This window comes from Rhincodon typus, chromosome 10, assembly GCF_021869965.1.
Source record: "Rhincodon typus isolate 14 chromosome 10, sRhiTyp1.1, whole genome shotgun sequence".
Taxonomy (NCBI): Eukaryota; Metazoa; Chordata; class Chondrichthyes; order Orectolobiformes; family Rhincodontidae; genus Rhincodon; species Rhincodon typus.
In genome coordinates this window covers 1789439-1809837 of record NC_063341.1, presented here as the reverse complement: position 1 = coordinate 1809837, position 20399 = coordinate 1789439, and the positions used below count along the sequence as shown (strand labels likewise).

At 42.6% G+C, this 20399-nt stretch overlaps 1 protein-coding gene across 5 annotated transcripts in view; it reads left to right on the top strand.

The window, feature by feature from the left end:
* Positions 1-16122, top strand: part of zbtb37 (zinc finger and BTB domain containing 37) — a 33160-nt gene extending 17038 nt beyond the window's left edge. For all 5 annotated transcript variants that reach the window (XM_048601803.1, XM_020515581.2, XM_048601802.1 and 2 more), the window contains exons 4-5: positions 4074-4176; positions 11201-16122. In XM_048601803.1, the coding sequence (XP_048457760.1) occupies positions 4074-4176; positions 11201-11683 (586 nt within the window). In that variant the 3' untranslated portion in view covers positions 11684-16122. The remainder of the gene's footprint in view (positions 1-4073; positions 4177-11200) is intronic.
* Positions 16123-20399: the final 4277 nt, after the last annotated feature.

The following is a 20399-nucleotide window of genomic DNA, read 5'->3' as shown; positions in this document are numbered from 1 at the left end:
CCTTCTGATTCCTGGAAGGTTGAAATCCCTCATGACCATATTCATTCATGAGGTTGTAGACATGCTCGCTGAGCTGGTGGGTTTGGTTGCAGATGTTTCATGACCCTGCACATCGTCATTGCACCTCTGGTGAAACATTGGTATTCTATCCTTCTTATTATCTGTATGCTTCTGTTTGCTGGGGTGGTTGGAATTACCTCCGGTTCTGTTTTTCAGTGATTTTTATATCGGGTCCAGTTCAATGTGTTTGTTGAATGGAGTTCTGGTTAGAATGCCAGGCCTCCAGGAATTCCCTGGCATGTCTCTGTTTGGCTTGTGCCATTATTGGTTTTCTTTGTCCGTGTGTATTGAGACCTGTCTGACAAAGAGTCGAATTTGTATCCTTCTTTGTCTGTGTGTGTTGAGACCTGAGGCATATGGATAACAGGCGGGACAACGCCAATGCTTCACCGGAGGCGCGGTGATGAAATGTCTGCAACCATACATACCAGCTTGGCGAGCATGTCTACAACCTCATCCACAACCTGAGTTACAAATATTCTCGGAAACTTTAAACATATTCATTCATGTCCAATACACATTATTAATCAATGAATTGACAGTGTTGTTCTGACTAAACATCCCTTACTATCCCCTATCTTCACCCATAGTACAGCTTCCTTTACCTTCATGCTGTTTGCATAACATCCATCCAAAGTATTCACCACCCATGCATTTCAATCAGTGCACTGTCTTATAATGGTGTAGTGTCAAACTCACTCATGACAACTTGCATTCATATAGTTCTGAGGAAGGGTCACCATGACCTGAAATGTTAGCACTGACTTCTCTGCACAGATGCTGCCAGACCTGCTGAGCTTTTCCAGCAATTTCTGTTTTTGTTTCTGATTCACAGCATTCAAGTTCTATTTTCGGTTTTTGCATTTGTATAACTGCTTTATTTAAATTTAAAATTTCTAGAGGAGTATAAACAAAAAATTTGACACTAGCTATGTAAGGTCAGGTTAGGCCAGATGACCAAAACATGGGTCTTGAAGGTTGGAAGTGAGTTAGAGGTTTGCAGAGAGAATTTCAGAGCTCTGAGTCCAAGTAGCTGGAAGCAGACCAGTGATGGTGATGGTGATTTTAAAATCTAGGCATTGCTGGATCAGGAGCCAGTGTGGGTCATTGAGCATAGGGATGGTGACTGAATGGGTTTGATGTGTGTTAGAAATGGGCTGTAGATTTTTGGATGAGCTCAGATTTACGGTGGGTGAAAATTAGGCTGATAACTAGGATATGGAATGGTTGAACATAGTCATGTTTAATGCTGGTAGGAATTTCAGATGGCAATGACTTATGACTTTGATTTAGCACTTGGGTCACCATAATGACACCTAATTGCTGGACAACCTAGGTATCTTGCAGGTTCACTGACTTCAGTGCTTTTTGTGTTCTTCTCAAATGTCTGAATAACAGCTTGGGAAGGAGGAAAAAGGATCCCTTTCACAAAAAGCACTTGTTCACTAAAATAAATCAAAAATGCAAATGTACTATTTTCAGTAATCAAATCAACCCTGCCACTTGAGTTGCAGTAATACTTTTATAGAAGAGTTGAATAAACAACTTAGAAAGTTTAGAGATAGCAAGAACAGCAGATGCTGGAGTCAGAGACAATAGTGTGGAGTTGGAGGAACACAGGTCAGGCAGCATCAGAGGAGCAGGAAAGTCGACGTTTCGGGTTTACACCCTTCATCAGGACTCGGGGGTGGAGGGAGGGGAGTGGGGCTGGGGGAAGATAGGTGGGATGGTGATTGGTGGATGCAGGTGGGGGTGGGGGGTGTTGGTTAGTGGGAAGGGTGGGGCGAATAGGTGAAAAAGAAGATGGACAGGTTGTGTCAGGTCGAGAAGGCAGGGATGAGAGAGAGGGTTGGACAAGAGATGAGGCCGGGGGGTGGGGAGATTTTGAAACTAGTGAATTCTACATTGAGGCCATCGGACTGTAACCTCCTGAGGTAGAATATGAGGTGTTCCTCCGGTTTACGTGCAACATCGTTGTAACACTGGAGGACGCCCAGGATGGACATGTCATCCGGGGAGTGGGAGGGGTAGTTAAAATGGTTAGTGACTGGAAGGTGCAGTTGAATATCACGTATAGAGCGCAGAAGCTCCACAAAATGGTCCCTGAGTCTACGCTTGGTCTCGCCAATGTAGAGGAGGCCACATTAGGAGCAACGGATACAGTAGACCAGGTTGGAGGACGTACAGGTGAATCCTTGTCGGATACTGAAAGACTGTTAGGGGCCTTGAACGGAGATGAGAGGTGAGATGTAGGGGCAGGTGTAACAGCACCTGCGGGTTCAGGGAAAGGTTCTGGGTGTGGTGGGATTAGTGGGGAGTGTGGAGCGGATGAGGGAATCATGGAGTGAGCAGTCCCTACGGAAGGCAGATAGGGCTGGGGGGGGAATATCTCTTTGGCGGTGGAATTATGATGTGCTGGATGTGGAGCTTGGTGGAGTAGTATGTGAGGACCGGGGGACTCTGTCCTTATTTTTGTTGCGGGGAGGGAGTTTGAGGGCAGAAGTGCAGGAAACGCAAGAGATGCGGTTGAGGGCATTTTGAATCACCGGAGCGGGTAAGTTATGGTCCTTGAAGTAGGAGGTAAGTTATGGTCCTTGAAGTAGGAGGACATCTGGGATGTCCAGGAGTAGAATGCTGCATTTTAGGAGTAGGTGCAGCAGAGGAGTTGGGAGTATGGGATCACATTCTTGCAAGAGGGTGGGTGAGAGGAGGTGTAGTCAAGGTAGGTGTGAGAGTCGGTGGGTTTGAAATAGATGTTGGTGAGACGGTTACTGGAGATGGAGAGGTCCAGGAAAGGGAGGGAGGTGTCGTAGATGGTCCAGATGAATTTGAGGTTGGGGTGAAAGATGTTAGTGAAGTTTGCTAGCCTAGGACAACGGGAAACTCCTTGTACCCTTAAATCCATCAAATGTGCCTCTCTCATTAACATAATAATAGTCCTAATGAAGGGATGTTTGTAGTCTGTTGTGTGCCACTGAATGTGGTGTCCATTGCAGTCCAGTAGGCATTGGATATTTCAAGCCTCTATTAAAGGGGCAATAAAAAGTATCCTGGTTAATAACCAGAACAGTCTGATATCTGTGGGACATGTGTGTTGAGGAGCCTGGAATAATTCACCTGGGGGAGGAGCAGCCAAGTAATCTGGAGATCCATTGTTTGTGGCCCTGTTCAAATGTTGTTCAAAAACACTCATTTCATAAAGAATTTTGCTAAAATTCCCAGGAGGCAATGATAATTATTTTTACGCAATGGGTCAAGATAATCTGATGGAAACAGATGGATAACAACTTTGAAAAGGAGATTGGAAAAATCTGCAGGTTGGGAAAGGTCAGAGCAGTAATAAAGGACAAGGCACTAGGACTAAGTGAATAGCTCTCCAAAGGGGAGCGCTGACACAATATGACAAATGGCCGCCTCCTGTGCTGTTCCATTATGTTTTCCTGTCCCCTCTGCAGTGCAATGGAGCTGATGTGAAAGTGATTACAATCTACAGCTACAAGTAGGTCTACCACAATGTTGTTGTTCATACAAGTTGAAGAATAGTAGGATGCACTCCTGCTAACTTTCAATCTTGAACAAATTCTGAGTGAAGCGAGAATCATGTAAAAGAGGTGGTCTCTGTCTAACTAAGCTTGGGTCTGCCAATCAATCCACTACTGATGTGGGTAAAGCATTGCAATTACAGGTTGCAATTGATTGGAGCACAGGAAGTGAAATCTAGCCTCTCTATAACAATATTTGGTACAATTATGTGAAACTGTACATCACAATTTGCTGTGAGAAATGGCTCAGGACATCACGATTACTAGTTAATCACTATAGTAAAACATTTGCCTGATTCTGTTTAACCCCTTCTTACTGGCTACAGCACCATTCCTCACTTAAGAATATGCTTTCACTGGTTTGCCAACATGCGTCTGTCTTTTGTCTCAATGTCCTGTCCTTGCACAGCACTTTCCAATGTTGGCTGATATTGACTAAACTGTTCCATTATTGATGTGTTTGCTAACCAGGTTTAGCCCATCTGGCAGTGTTGTTTGCACCGTGCCCGAGCGCCACAGAGCAAGGAGTGAGTCTCCAGGCAAAAATGAGGAACGGAAACAGCCGAACTCTCAGGTAACACTGCCTGTGGTAGTGAAACACTCCTGTTTGTCTCAATATAATAAACTGCATCCATCCTACCGTCAAGTGTTTTATTTTGTTCCAGAATTTCTTTCTCCCAGCTATGGATGGGACTTGCTCAAAATTGTAACACAGTCCCACTGATGTTGGGTTGGAGACAAACTGCAGCGGGTTACAATATCTGATGGAAATATGATCCTTATTGATTTACCTGAACCCTAACCACATTGTGCTGTGGGTGTGTCCAATTCCGGTTGCAACAGGTGCTATGTTTTATGAACTGCTTGATGACAAAAGGGTCCAGATAATTTACCCTCTACCACTCTGACATTGAATAACATGCTTAAATATAAAAATAATGGAACAAAAGCAGAAGTTGCTGGAAAAATTCAGCAAGTCTGGCAGCATCTGTGAAGAAAAAGCCAGGGTTAACTGGAGTTCTGAGGAAGGATCACTGGACCTGAAATGTTAACTATGATCTTTTCTTCACAGGTGCTGCCAGACCTGCTGAGCTTTACCAGCAACTTCTGTTTTTGTTTCTGATTTACAGCATCCACAGTTCTTTTGGTTTTTATAATAATAATGGAGCTTTGCTAAATCAAGAAAGTTTTACAAAAACTTTTCATCTTGCACTCGTCAGGACATAGGCAAGAATACCAAATTGCAAGTCTCAAATGTGGTATTCCTGTGTCATGTTCTAATCAGTGTAAGACGAAAAGCTTCAACAACAATCAAATTCTGTACTGTTGGGAGTTGATTAATAATTAAATCATTAACTAAATAGCAATGAAACATTATTAACTAAACAGCAATGAATCTCTCAATCGGTCTACAATACACCCAGATACTTGGAGAGCTTTGGGAACCATGGATTTATTCACCTGTTCCTCTCCACCACCAACCACATGCCATTTCCTGGATTATTTGAGATCTGGAACCCAATGTTTTCTGAAAGAAATCTGTGTTTGAAGAAATCAACACAAACTGCTTCCATCACGGGAGGCTGTTCCACTGAATGAATACTCACTGAAATAATGAGAATATTTAGAGGCAGCCCAATAGAATATGGGAAAGTTGTGGGGACGATATGGACTCATTTGCAGGACAGTTTGGGTGATAAGCTGTGAGGGAGAATGCCTCTATATATTGTAACTGCATGATATGGGAGCTGGTGGACCCCATTGTGGTTCATAGTGACCACATCTGTAGCAAGTGTTAGTTGCTTGAGGAACTCTGGCTCACAGTTGATGAGCTTGAGTCTGAGCTTTGAACACTCCCACACATCAGGAACGGGGAAGAGTTAGCTGGACACTGTTTCAGCAGGCAGTCACACCCCTTTCATTAACTACCTTGAATTTGGTCAGGGATAGGTGGGTGTGACTACAAGCGAGGCAGATAGAGGCTTCCATGAAGACTTGCTGAAGGAGCCTCAGCCCTTGAGCTTGTTTAACAGGTTTGAGATTCTTGCTCCCCGAGTGGGGGCTGTAGGGAGGATGAGCAAACTGACCGTAGAACCGTGGTACAAGGAGCCATTCAAGAAGGGGTAGAAAAGAGAAATGTAGCTGTAATTGGGATGGTATAATAAGGGGAATAGATACTGTTCTCTGCGGCCAGGATCAAGAGTCCCAGAGGCTGTGTTGCATGCCTGGTGCCCAGGTTAAGAATATCTCATCTGGGCTGCAGCGGAACTTGGAGTAGGAGGGAGTAGATCCAGTTGTCGTGGTCCACATAGATAGCAAATATATAGGTGGAAAGAGGTTCTACTCGGGGAATATGAGCAGCCAGGGCCTAAATTGAAAAGCAGAACTGAAAAGATGATAATGAGATTACTACCTGAGCCACAAGCAAATTGGCGTAGGTCAAAAAGATTGAAGAGGTAAATGTGGCTCAGCAATTGGTGTGGGAGAAATAGGTTTGAATTCCCGGACATCAGAACCAGTACTGGGGAAGGGGGGAGCTGTTCCGATGGAATTGGCTCCATTTGAATCATGCTGGGTGGGGAGGGCTCAGCAGAGGTTATTAAAGTTTCCAGAACAAGGAATAGGACAGAAAGTATGGAATTGGTCAGGAATCTAACTTCAGAAGCAGCAGATAAGGGGACAATCAATGTCGGACTGAGGCTATTGCCTTCAATGCGCGCAGAATATAAAACAAGGTGAATGAGCTTGTAGTGCAGATTAAAATTAGCAGGTACGATGTTGTGGGTATCACAGATGTGGCTGGAAGGGGATCAGGGCTGCGAACTAAATGTCTAAGGATACAAGTTCTATCGAAAGAACAGGCAGATGGGCAAAGGGTTGCCTTGTGAGTAAGAAATGAAATAAATCAATAGCAAGAAATGGTAAAATCTGTGTGGGTAGAGTTGAGGAACTGCAAAGGAAAAAAGACCCTGATAGGAGCTATGTACAGGCCTCCTAGCAGTAGTCAGGATATGAGGAAGAAAATAAATCAGGAAATAGAAAAGGATGTATGAAAGGCACTATTACAATAATCAAGGGGGACTTCAATACGCAGACAGGAAAAATCAGGTTGGTAGCAGATCTCAAGAAAAGGAATTTGAGGAATGTCTACGAACTGGGTTTTTTGGAGCAGCTTATGGTAGAGCCCACTAGGGAACAGACAGTTTCGGATTTGGTGATGCCTAATGATGTAGGCTTGGTTATGGAGTTAAAGTGAAGGAACCTCTAGTGGGCAGTAACCATACTGTGATAAAATTCACCCATACAGTTTGAGGAGGACAACCTAGAATCAGACGTAACGGTATTACAATTGAGTTAAGGTAACTACAAAGACACAATCGAGGAGCTGGCCAGAGTTGATTGGAACGGGAGTCTGGAAGCAGCAATGACAGAATTTCTGGTGGGGCATTTGGGAGGCACAGCCAAAATTCACCTCCAGGATAAAGAAACACAAGGGGAACATGAGGCAACCATGGCTGATAAGGGAAGTCAGAGACAGAATAAAAGAAAAGACATACAATGTGGTGAAGATAATTGGGAAGCCTTTTAAAAACCAGCATAGAATAACTGAAAAAGCAATGAGGGGAGAAGATGAAATATGAGGGTAAGCTAGCTAGTAATATAAAAGAAGATCGCAAGTGCTTGTTTTTTTAGATGTGAGAGAGAGGCAAGAGTGGCAGGTGGACTGCTGGAAAGTTAGGTTGGAGAAATGATAATAGGGGAACAAAGAAATGACAGTGAGAAACACCAGCACCATACCAGCTCTTTGAGAGTCAGGAGGCAGAGGTGAGTGTAGTGACCATCGCTAAGGAAAAGGTGTTGGGGAAGCTGAAAGGTCTGAATATATCACCCGGACCAGATGGACTAAACCCCAGAGTTCTGAAGGAGATAGCTGAGGAATTGTAAAAGCATTGGTGATCTTCACAAATCACTGAAGTCAGGGAGGGTCCCGTAGGACTGGAAAATGGCTAACGCAACACTCCCTATTTAAAAAGGGAGGGTGGCAGAAGACCGGAAACTACAATCCAATTAGCTTGACCTTGATCGTTGGTAAGATTTTAGAGTCCATTATTAAGGATGAGATTGCAGAATACTTGGAATTGTGTGGTAAAATAGAGCTGAGTCAGCATGGCTTCGTCAAGAGGGGGTCATGCCTGACAAACTTGTTAGAATTCTTTGAGGAGGTAATGAGCAAGTTAGACAAAGGAGAGCCAGTGGGCCTGATCTGTTTGAATTTCCAGAAGGCCTTTGCCAAGGTGCCATGCAGGTGGCTGCTAAATAAGATAAGAGCTGATGGTGTTGGGGGCAAGGTACTGGTACGGATAGAGGACTGGACTATCGGCAGAAGGCAGGGTGTGGGGATAAATGAGTCTTTTTTAGGATTGCAGCCGATGATTAGTGGAGTTCCACAAGGATGAGTGTTGGGATCACAACTTTTCACAACCCACAGTTTGAGAACATCGCTGGCTAAGCCAGCAATTATTGCCCATCCCTAATTGCCCACAGGACAGTTAAAGTCAAACACATCGCTATTCACACTTATACATTAATGATCTGGATGAAGGAACTGAGAGCATTGTTGTTAAGTTTGCAGATGACACAAAGATAAATCAAGGGTCAGGGAGGCTGCAGAAGGACTTGAACAAGCTATGAGAGTGGGCAAAGAAGTGGCTGATGGAATATAATGTGGGAACGTGTGAGGTTATGCACTTTGGTTGGTAGAATAAAGGTGTAGACCATTTTCTAATTAGGGAACGGCTTTAGAAATCTGAAGCACAAAGAAACTTGGGAGCCCTAGTTCAGGATTCTCTTAAGATTACCATGCAGGTTCAGTTGGCAGTTAATAAGGCGAATGCAATGTTGACATTCATTTCAACAGGGCCAGAGAACATCAGCAGAGATGTATTGCTGAGGCTGTATAACGGTCAGACTGCATTCAAAATCTTGAGCAGTTTTGGGCTGTGTACCTAAGGAAGAATGTTTGCTGTCATTAGTGGGTCCAGAGGAGGTTTACAGCGTGCGGGATCTAGTTGAAACTTCGGATACTTAGAGGCCTGGATAGAGTGGAGTTGGAGAAGATCTTTTTACTAGTAAGACCGCCTAGGACCCAAGGACAAATGCTCGAGTGATGGGGTAACCTGTTAGCTGCAGAGGGATATGGAGGCCAAGTCATTGGGTATGTTTAAGGTAGAGATAGGTTCTTGATTAGTAAGGAAATCCAGGATCATAAGGAGAAGGCAGAAGAATGGGGTTAAGAAACATGAGCCAAATGGTGGAGCAGACTCGATGGCTGAATGGCCTAATTCTGCTTTAATATCTTATGGTCTGTCCGTCTTGGCACAGGGGTTGACTGTCCTCACCCTGCAGCTTCCAGCCTCAACCATGTTGAATCTGTTGATTGTTGGAGGCTGGTTGGCTCCTCACCCCAGCCCTGACTCAGTACAACCTAGACATCAGCAGCTTGGTGAAAACAATTCCATTAAGACACCATGGTCCACACCCCACACGTAAACATCCACACCCATTAACACACGAACAATCCTTTCCTACCCTTGTGCCACTGGATCAGTAATCCATATGCTAATGTTTTAAGGTTGAGTTCAAATCCATCATAGCAGCCAGTGAAACTTAAATCATAATTCTAGATTGAAATGAACAACTCTGAGGTAACATATTATTCAATAAGGGAAGGAAATCTGCTGTTCTTAACCAGTCTGGCCCGCATGTGACTCCATACCCACAACACAGTTGACTCCTAAACGCCTCCTGAAATGGTCAAGCAAGCTACTCAATTCAAGGGTGATTCCAGATGGTCAGTAAGTGTTGACCATGCCAGTTACACCTACATCCTAGGAAAGAACGAAGAGAAACATCCGTTGTTAAAGTTGAATTTATTCCTCCTACACTGAGATGACCAGGACTGTGCGTGGGGTTGTAAATGCTGTATTACTGATTTTATAATGTGCTATGATGATCTTACTATTTCAACTCTGTATCAAGCTTGTGTGTATCTCAACATTTTAATCTCTTCCTCCCTGCCATCAACCATTGCTGCAACAGTTTCAATTTATTGTAATTCTAGAACAACCCACCACCACCAAATTTCCCTAGAAATTGTATTGTTTACATAGTAATTCCTTCTTAGATTTCTTTATGCCAAATGGCCTTGTTCTGTACCGTCATTTTTTTTCTATGTTTCATGTGAAGCATTTTCTATTTATTTATACTGAATTTCATGTGACACTCAATTCCACCAGAAGCTTATCTTTTCAGCTGTGATGTTTGCCACCTTCATTATTACTTAGGTGCTGTGTTTATGTTTCTGCTGCCAATATTGAATCTGTGTAAAATTGAGACAAATGTGCATGAACAACTCAGCAGCACACAAGTTGCCTTGCCTCCTTAGTAGCTGTCAGCTACCCTTGGGGGTGCTTAAGTTTGGAAGAAGCTGACTGTACATTAGCACAATACAGTAGTGCACTCTTCATTGTTTTCAGTACAATGTTCAGCTTTCAGCTGCTCTCTCCTCCCTCAGCCTACCCAAATATCACTGCTGGACAAATTAGAATTTATTGTCGGTACAATGACCGGCATGTAATTGAATTTTTTTTAAACTGACATCCAAAATAAGTAATTGTACCATTATCTGAACCAAATATTTATCTTTATCCTTAATACCTGTTGTATATTAACACTTTGGGCTTTCCTATGCACTGGACCTACAGAATACTTACTCTTCTAATCTGTGTTATGCTATAGTTTCTGCTAGTGGACGTTTGAACAGATTTTTTGTTTTATAATCTTTCACTGTCCTGATGTACTTGTTAACATGCTAAAGTTTAACAACTTGATCAGAATAAATCACCTAATACAGAATACATATTGGCCACTATCTCTCATCACTTTTGAAAGCGGAGAATAATCAAACATTAGACCAAATGCCTACAGGCTAAATTACTTGGTAGGTCTTATTTACAGATAATATCATATACAGAAGCTAAGGTACAGCAAATAACTGAATCTTGAGTCTCCTTTCGGTAAGTTCCGAAGTTGGAATCCCCAGCAGCAAGGTATCTGGGTTGAATTTGTTTTTATTTTTTAAACCCTTTCTCTTTATGGACTAATTATCTATTTTCCAAAAAACAACTTTGCCCTATAGTATGAAAGTGGAACTATGTATGTAAAAAGAGCAAACTCAAAATGGGACTGGCTAGCTACATAGTAATAAGAACAAAAAATTGTATGTGTCTGCATTAATCAGGGCATAGGGATCACAACAAACTGCATTGAGAGTAACAGTCATCAGAATGATCTTCTGTATTGTTGCTCTTTACATCAATAAGGAAGAGAAAGCACCTTGAGGAATTCATTGGCTATAAACTGCTTTGGGATGCATTGAGGTTGTGAAATGTGAAGTTTTCTTAAAAGAAAGCTGAAGATTACAAATACAAGACATCATTCTAACACCTGCAAATTCAGGATAGACTGATTTAACACTTTCCTTACACTTGCCATTCTGTTGCTGTCGGCTTCTGATTTAATGTTGTTTTCACTTACAGGCAGATGAGACTCCCCTTTTCGGTGTCAGTGGCTATGAAGAGTACCTCCGGGACCAAGAAGTGGCCGAGCGCTGGTACCGCTACAACCCTCGGCTGACGTGCCTGTACTGCGGCAAGTCCTTTAACCAGAAGGGAAGCCTGGACCGCCACATGCGGTTGCACATGGGCATAACACCCTTTGTATGCCGAATCTGCGGGAAAAAGTACACCCGCAAGGACCAGTTGGAATATCACATCCGCAAGCACACCGGGAACAAGCCCTTCCACTGCCACGTCTGCGGCAAGAGCTTTCCCTTCCAGGCCATTTTAAATCAGCACTTCAAAAAGAACCACCCGGGCTGCACGCTGCTGGAAGGGCTACACAGTATTTCACCAGAGACCACTTCCAAGGGACAGAATGGGGAAGAATCGCCACCTCGGGATGAGGCGAAAACTATTGGTGAACTGATTCATACTTCCGTCTCAACTACTGGGCCAGACTGAATGTGCACTGGGGAGATATCTATTTGTCTGTAGCACCCCAGGGGGCTGCTTTTAATTTAGTGTGGACTGTTTCATTTGAGTTTAGAACTGCTTATGTAAAGGGTTTTTTTCCACAGGAAAAGAACATTTGTTGTTGCACTGCTCCAAGTTGCATGCAACCATTGCTTCTTTACCCTTATGACTTTCCCCCACCTTATGAAGATAACAGAGCAGAAAGTGATTGGACTGTTGGTGCACTGGGAGGGGGTGGAAAACAGGGAAGAGAGGTGTGTCATTCTCTGGGTCTTTTAAGATCGGGTAGCTGATGTTGAACAATTAGATCCAACAGAGAGCATCTTCCTGCTCGAGTCTTCAAGGGTCCCACCAAGCACCTCACTGTGTGTCACACCCTGGGCCTGTTTTTTCACCTATCCTGGAACAGCCCAGGAAACTGTTCTGTAAGATCCAATGTCACTTCCCCATACTGTTGAAGGAACTTGTTCGTAGCTGTCAACATTTGGAAGGAACAGAAACAAAACCAGTGCACCTTCTCCCAGGAAGGTGAGAGTATTTGAGGGGGTGGGAAATGATTGGGTGAAGAAAAGGGACTAGAGTGGACCTGCTTAGGCAGATTCTTCAATGATGGAGTACCTGTGCTGTGAATGGAAATCCCTGTGATTCTGTACATTTCTGTAAACGAATGACAAAAAGTGTTTTTAACTATAGATAATATGTAAAAGAAATATGGATACTCCAAAGGAATGTGTGTGGCCAGGTTTGACAGTAGATTTATAGTTGAGTGGATTTGTGTGTAGTGTTCGAGTTGTATGTGTGTTTTTCGACCTGGAATATCTCATTATAATGACTGAAGAGCAGTTTTTCTAATATACCTCTTTTAGACCGTCCAATGAAGCATTTTTGCATGGGTTTGTGAAGCCTTTTTTTAAAAAATTATAAATGGATTGGGGAAATGTACAGAACACAGAATATTCCATAATTTATAGCATTCTTGGAATAAACTAATTAAGTCACCGACTCTTTGATTTTGGTGCAGAAATACTTCTGCAAAGTGGGATAGTTCAGGGAAATTTGCGGGGGTGGGGTGGGGGGTACGGCACAGACTGGGTTTGGGATGATTTCACTGACTCCCTGACTAGATGTTTTCCACTGTGGCACACTGACTGATAGGACAGCTTCTCTCGCTTTCACTCTGCTCCTTCCAAACTTGTTTCCCTCTCATTTAACACTTAGTGACCCACAAATGCTTTGAAATTAATGCATTAACACAAAACTGGTGGTGAGGGACACCTGGATGATTATTGACAGTGTTGGAAACAAACCATTTCTTATGAGGAATTCAGAGCAAAGGGCACAGTAAAATTAGAGAGGCTGTTCAGGAGTGATTTGACACTAAAGGTACTAGAATTCTGGAACTAAGTTTCATAAATAGCTGTTGAGGTTGGAGCCAATTGAAAATTTCAAACCTGAGGTTGTTGGATTTTTTTCCTTGGGTAAAGTCATCAACAGTAAGAACCAGGGTGTATAGATAGAATTAAGGTGACAAGTCAGCTGTGATCTCATTGAATAGCAGCATTGGCTCAAGGGGCTGGCTGAACTGTATCCTCTTGTTTCAAAGGCTACTGATAATCAATATTTGGTGAGGGAAATATCACAACAAAACAAGGCTTGAAAAGTTTCATAAGTCAGAGCTGTGCTAGTCACATGATTGAACCAATATCTTAGCTTTTTATGCACTGTAACCTATCCAGTCTGAAAGTCTGTTCAGGGACAATTGTGTGGAATTTTTTAAAGCAGTCACAAGCATTCTGTCCGATTTGGTTGGAAACAATATTTTGATGATATAAAACAATTACTTTATAATGTAATTTATCACCATTGAATGTATCTGATAAATGTTTATATGCACAGTGTTCTCTGGTTCACTTGCTTCTGGTGTTAAGCATTTTAACACCTGTCCACAATCCAGAAAATTCTGAAATCCAGAAATGACTTGATGGCATTTATTCTGGACTGCAGAGGTTACAGTGTGTTTAAATTATATTGAACCCAGCCAGGACAAACACAGGAATGAGATGATGAATCGTTCATTGAGATGATTACAGTGATTAGGCAGCGTCAAGGTAGAAAGGAATCTTAAATTGACGGAAGTCCTCAGAACAAATAGGTTAGAGACAACAAGATGCAGAGCTGGATGAACACAGCAGGCCAAGCAGCAGCATAGGAGCAGTAAGGCTGACGTTTCAGGCCTGATCCTTCATCAGAAATTAATAGTCAGTGCAATATTGAGATCAATAGAGTTTATTACACAGGTTAGAGGAAGATTGGACATTGTCTTTTAACCTAGCAGAGAGAGGGAAGGTGTACAAAGATGTTCCATCAAAGCAATTAGTTCTGCCTAACTAATTTTTATAAGCAGGTACTTTCAATTACATTTACCCATCTGATTCCCTCCAATACTATTGATGCAGTTTCTACCTCATCACTAACCCTAGCAGTGAATTCCACACCCTCATTTGTTATTGAGTAAAAAAGAACGTTATCATGTCCTTTGTCTAAATCTCACTTAATCTTGTATCTGTACCTCCTTTGCTCATGACTCCTCAACTACTATAAATTATATCCTTCTTCTAAATTTAAATAGTCCATATTCGTCATGATTTTAACAAGAAAAACTCAATTTTACGATGAAGAAGGGTCCTGACCCAAAACGTCAGCTTTCCTGCTTCTCTGCTGCCTGGCCTGCTGTGTTATCTCAGATTCCAGTATCAGCAGTTCTTACTATCTCAATTTTACAAGTTAGTCTTCATGTTTCCTCTCACTAGTTCAAGTTCCCTAGGGAATCTGCACTGTATCCTCTCCAAAGCTGTAATATCCTTCTTGCTGTGTACAGCTCAATGTGCAGGCTGAACTCTTGACGCTTTATCCCTTGGCTCATTTTTTTTTTTAAATATATCTCAAGGTAAAACAGAATAGAATTACATTTTTTGAAACTTTATCCACTTTCAATGTTGCACTTAATGTTTTGTGATGTGTAAAAGACTACTCTCCAGAGCTCCATGTGTATTTCCAATCAGTATAATTACTGCTACTAACTGTACCAAAATGCATCACCCCATACTTGCAGTTAGTTTCATCTGCCTCTTTTTAGGCCATTCTCTCAATCTGGTGGTTTCCTTTAGTCTTCTAAAGAATCAAGTATTCCCCTCCTGTTTTGGTTTATCTGCATATTTCAATACTAGCCTCTTTAAGGTTGATGTTGAAATCATTGATGGATGCAATGTGCATGAGTAACCCAGAGCAGAAACCTGTTGGACACTACTATTCTGCTTTTTATGAATAACGTTGCCTCTGCTCTCACCAGTTTTAATCTAGTTTGCCATTTCCCCAACTCCCCCAATTTCATACCCATTTATCTGCTGTCAAGTTCTCAAGTGATACCTTTTGTGAGAGGTTTTTCTTGAGTGCGTGTGGGAAAAAAAAAATCCACTTTGTCATCTACCAACTTTGTTAGCTGCTCAAAGCACTGAGGTTCGTCTAGCCTGATTTGCTCCCTTTTGAAATCTGTTCTGATTGCTTCAAACTGTTTTATATTTAACCAGGTATGCAGCAGTTTGTTATTTGAAGACGGCCTGCTGCAGATGTTAATTGGCCTGTAATTCCCAGATTAGCACTGACTCATTCTCTATACCTCTGGAAAATGCTTTCACTCAGTGCAGTCCTGATATATAACTTCATGGGCCTCTGTGCTGTCCTCACAACCTCAGGATGATTCTAGTATTTGTATTAGGTCTGGATCTTCAGCTTAATTTATCTAAAATAATAGCCAGCCATCCACCATAGTAACTCAGAGTTTATCCCTTCTCCAGTATCTGTCTTTTTGTTACTAAAGATTAATGAGGAGCATACTCCTGTAATTTTATTGATCATCTGTAAATTGTCAATCAAACACTGGATTATAATGTGATGTTGGACATGACGTGTGGAGCAGTTGAGAGAGGGAGTCTGACTGAAGACGGGAGAGGGTGAAGAGTGGTTGGAAAGGGAGAATGATTGAGAATAGGAAGAAGCATGAAACACTGACATGTTGGGCACAGGGGAGCGGGCAAGATTGGACAGGCTTTATGTAAATATAAGTTTTCTAATATATATCTATTCAAATGGCTTTCCTGTTTTTCTGCTTTCTGTTCTTCCCTTTAACGTATCCACTTTACATGATTAAAAATCAATTAATTCTGCTAAATGAGGTTCCCTGTTACTGTTATGAAGCTGATAATGATAGAGAAATTTGAAACGTAAGTTGTGAAAATGTGTTCAGGCTGAGTTTTGATGGTCCAGTAACCTGCTAATTCTCAAGGACAGCAACTGAAAACTTATGAGCCACTCACAAGCCCCAGTGAACAGAGGCAAAACTCTGGGTAAAATAAACTGATGCAAGAAAACTGTTTGTGCTGTGTGTGTTTTCAGATGTCTCATTTACTAGACTGCCTTGTTGATCAGTGAATGGAACATCTACAGTGAGTTGGGCATTCCTTACAGAGGGTTACTCCAACGTGGGGAGTAAGGCCACACCACCAACATAATCAGTTGCTTGCTGGGGACTGCACAAGGTCATTTAGTGTCTCAGACCTGTTTCATCATTTGACAAAACCACGGTTGAGCTGATGGGGACCTCACCTTCGCTTTCCTGTATGTGCTCCATTAACCTTGATTCACTTATTAATCTACAAACTACCTAATTCAGCCTCGAATAAATACAATGACCGAGTCTCAACTGCTGTCTGGAGCCAGATTTCCAACCCTCAGAAGATATTTGTCCTCCATCTTAATTTCTAAATTGTGACCCTTGGTCTATCTCTCCCAGATGGAGAAACTGCTCCCAATAGCCAACTCATAAATATACCCTCAGGATCTTGTGTGTTTCAGTAAGATTATCATTTGTTTTTGTGGTTTCCAGTGGGTATAAGCCCATTCAGTTCAACCTATCCTTATAAGACCATCCCTTCATCAGTTGAGTGAACCTTCTCTGAATTGTGTCTGATGAAATTACATCCTTAAGTAAGGAGACTAAATCTATACACGGTACTCCAGATATAATTTCATCAAGGCCCTGTATAGTTGCCGTAAAACTTTCCTACTTTTGTATTGCAGTTTAAAACAATAAACAACATTCCATTTCTTGTCTTAATCCCTAGTAACATACACTGTAAATGCCTGCAGGGCTGTGGACCAACTGCCAGAAGGTTGGGGGCTTGTTTTCGCCCAGCACAGATAGGATGGGCCAAGAGACTTTCCTGTGCTATAAGTTTTCTGTGATTCAAGTGCCAGGCCATATAAATGCCTTTGTACCACAGAGTTCTGTAACTTTAATTCAAATAATGTACTGCTTTTCTATTCTTTTGTTAAAGTGCACAAGTCCATATTATACTCCATCTACCAAAATTTCAGCATTTGCTTAATCTATTGAAATCCCTCTGTAGACTCTCTATTTCCACTTCACAACTTACTTTGCTATCTTTGTACAGGGTGACAAATATTCCTGGAGTTATGCTATATATATGTGCACTAGTTGTTTTCTTCCATTAATTAGACTGCCCCTCAATGCTGTCCATTGAGTACAGTTATTCGAATATGTTCTTCCACATGAACAGCTTGGCCAAGATAAATTATGAATTATCAGAACTCAAACAGCAGCTGGAACCACTCTGGATAGTACGTTTATGGAGGTGGTCTTATCACAGGTCCACACAGACAGGAAAGGACTGCCAGGACGTCTAAGAACCAGACGGGGGTCCCCTAACTGGTTTTCGTTTTGGCTAGTAGGGAAGGTTGTGATTCCTCAAAAGAGTGCAGCCACAGAGAAGTCCATGGCACCACAGCGGGCTCAGCTGCACATGATGGAAGAAAGAAGATTGGAACAGCAATAGTCATGTACGATTCATTAGATAATCAGTCAGCATTTCTGCGACTGTAGATATGACTCTACGATAGTATGGTGCCTCCTGATTCCAGGGTCAAGGTGTCTCAGAATGGCTATAGGACATTCTGGAGACAGTGAAAAGTGGGTGAGCTCCTGAAATAATCTCTGGATTGCTTTCAGTGCCATATGCTAGTGTGCAGGAGGGAGGACATCAGATTTGTGAGGTATTGGAACCAGTTCTTGCGCAGGTGGGAGCTGTAAAAGGTGGATGGATTTCAAGGAAACTTGTTAATGCTGTCAACATAGGTTTAAACTAGATCAGTGGAGGTAGGAACCTGAGCGAGAGTTCAGAGTGGAGGGAAGCAAGACTGGTAACAGGAAATAGTTGGAGATTAGAAATTAGAAGCATGGTGGCTTGGTGGTTAGCACTGCTGCCTCACAGCACCAGGGACCCAGGTTCAATTCCACCCTCGGGTGACTGTCTGTGTGGAGTTTGCACATTCTCCCTGTGTCTGCGTGGGTTTCCTCCGGGTGCTCTGGTTTCCTCCCACAGTCCAAAGATGTGCAGGTTAGGTGGATTGGCCATGCTAAATTGCCCGTAGTGTTCAGGGATGCATAGATTAGGTGAGTTTTAGGGGATGGGTCTGGGTGGGATATTCTTGAGGGTCGTTGTGGACTTGTTGGGCCGAAGGGCCTGTTTCGACACTGTAAGGCTTCTATGATTTTATTCTGTAAGATTAAAGAGAGCTGATGGCCTAGTGGTATTATTGCTGGACTGTTAATCCAGAGACCCAGGTAATATTCTGGGGACTGGGTTCAAATCCAGTCATAGCAGATGGTGGAATTTGAATTCAATATAAATCTGGAATTAGAGAGTCTAATGATAAACATGAATTGTCAAAGGAAACTCATCTGGTTCACTAATGTCCTTTAGGGAAGGAAACTGCCATCCTTACCTGGTCTGGCCTACATGTAACTCCAGGCCCACTTCAATGTGGTTGATTCTTAACTGCCCTCTGGGCAATTAGGGATGGGCAATAGATGCTGGCCTAGTCAGTGATGCCCTCATCCTGAGAATGAATAATAAACAATCAGCAAAGTGAAAGCAAGCATCATATGGGATTAGAATTTGGAACAATGTTAAAAATTTAAGGTATTCCATCTGAATGCATGCAACATTTGCAACAAAGTAGATGATTTAAAGCCACAGATAGAGGTAAATGGGCGTGATTTGATTGCCATTGTAGCTACACGGTGCCCAAGAATGAATATTCAAGGTTATTTATCATTTATGAAAAATGGGCAAAAAGGAAAAGGAAGCGGGTTAGTGTTCTTAAGAAAAGATGACATCAGTGAGAGGATCTTCTACTGAAGGATCAAGATGTGAAATCATTTTGGGTAGACCTATGAAACAGCAAGGAGCAGAAAACTTTGGTAGGTGTTTTTAAAAATTATTTAACCCCTATTTTTCCTCATCAACCTGTTCCGGGATGTTATTACACACCTCTGGGTCATGAACCCAGGTCCTTTGATCTATGGGTGGGGGCACTGCTGCTGTGCCACATGAGGGCCCTTTATTAGTGTTGTTTATTATCCACCAAACATTAGTGGTTATGTTTGGCAAGGTATAAATCAGGATATTAGAGGTAACATGGGCAATACAGTAATAGTGGGGAACTTTGATTTACATATAGCCTGGATAAACATAATCAGCACTAATAGTGTGGAGGATGAATTCCTGGAATGTGTATAAAATGGATTACTAGAGCAATATGTTGAAGAGCCAGCTAGGGTTCAGGCTATTTTGGATTTATTGTTGTGTAATGAGAAAGGGCTAATTAATAACCTTGATGCAAAGAAGCTTTTGGGAAATAGTGGCCATAATAATGATAGAATTTTACATGAAGTTTGAAAATGATATAGTTCTTTCTGAAACAAGGACCTTAAATCTGAACAAAGGGAACTAGAGGTGCAACTCGGAGATGGCGAGAACTGCGGATGCTGGAGTCAGAGAAAAGACAACATGGAGCTGGAGGAACACAGCAGGCCAGGCAACATCAGAGGAGCAGGAAAGTCGATGTTTCAGTTCGGGACCCTTCTTCAGAACTGGGGAGGGGGAAGGGAGCTGGGAAATAAACAGAGGGAGGAAGGGTGGGGCTGGGGGAATGTAGGTGGGATGGTGATAGGTGGATGCAGGTAGGGGATGGTAGGGATTGGTCAGTGGGAAGGGTGGGGCGGATAGTCGGGAGAGAAGATGGACAGGCAGTGTCAGATCAAGAATGCGGGAATGAGAGGGAGGTTTGGATGTGGGATGAGGCCGGGGTGGGGAGATTTTAAAACTGGTGAATTTTATGTTCAGGCCATTGGGCTGTAGGCTCCCGAAGTGGAATATGAGGTGTTGCTCCTCCAGTTTGCATGTGGCATTATTGTGGCACTGGAAGAGGCCCAGGATGGACATGTCATCAAGGGAGTGGGAGGGGGAGTTAAAATGGTTAGAGACTGGAAGATGTTGATTATCGCATACAGAGCGCAGATGCGTAGACTCGGGGACCATTTTGTGGAGCATCCACCTTTCACCATCCCACCTACCTTCCCCCAGTCCCACCCTTCCTCCCTCTATTTATTTCCCAGCTCCCTTCCCCCTCCCCAGTTTTGAAGAAGGGTCCTGACCCAAAACGTCAACTTTCCTACTCCTCTGATGCTGCCTGATCTGCTGTATTCCTCCAGCTCCACACTAACCAGACCGGCAAGTTGGCCATAGTGGATTTAGTGTTCACAAGTTACCTAGAAGACACGTCT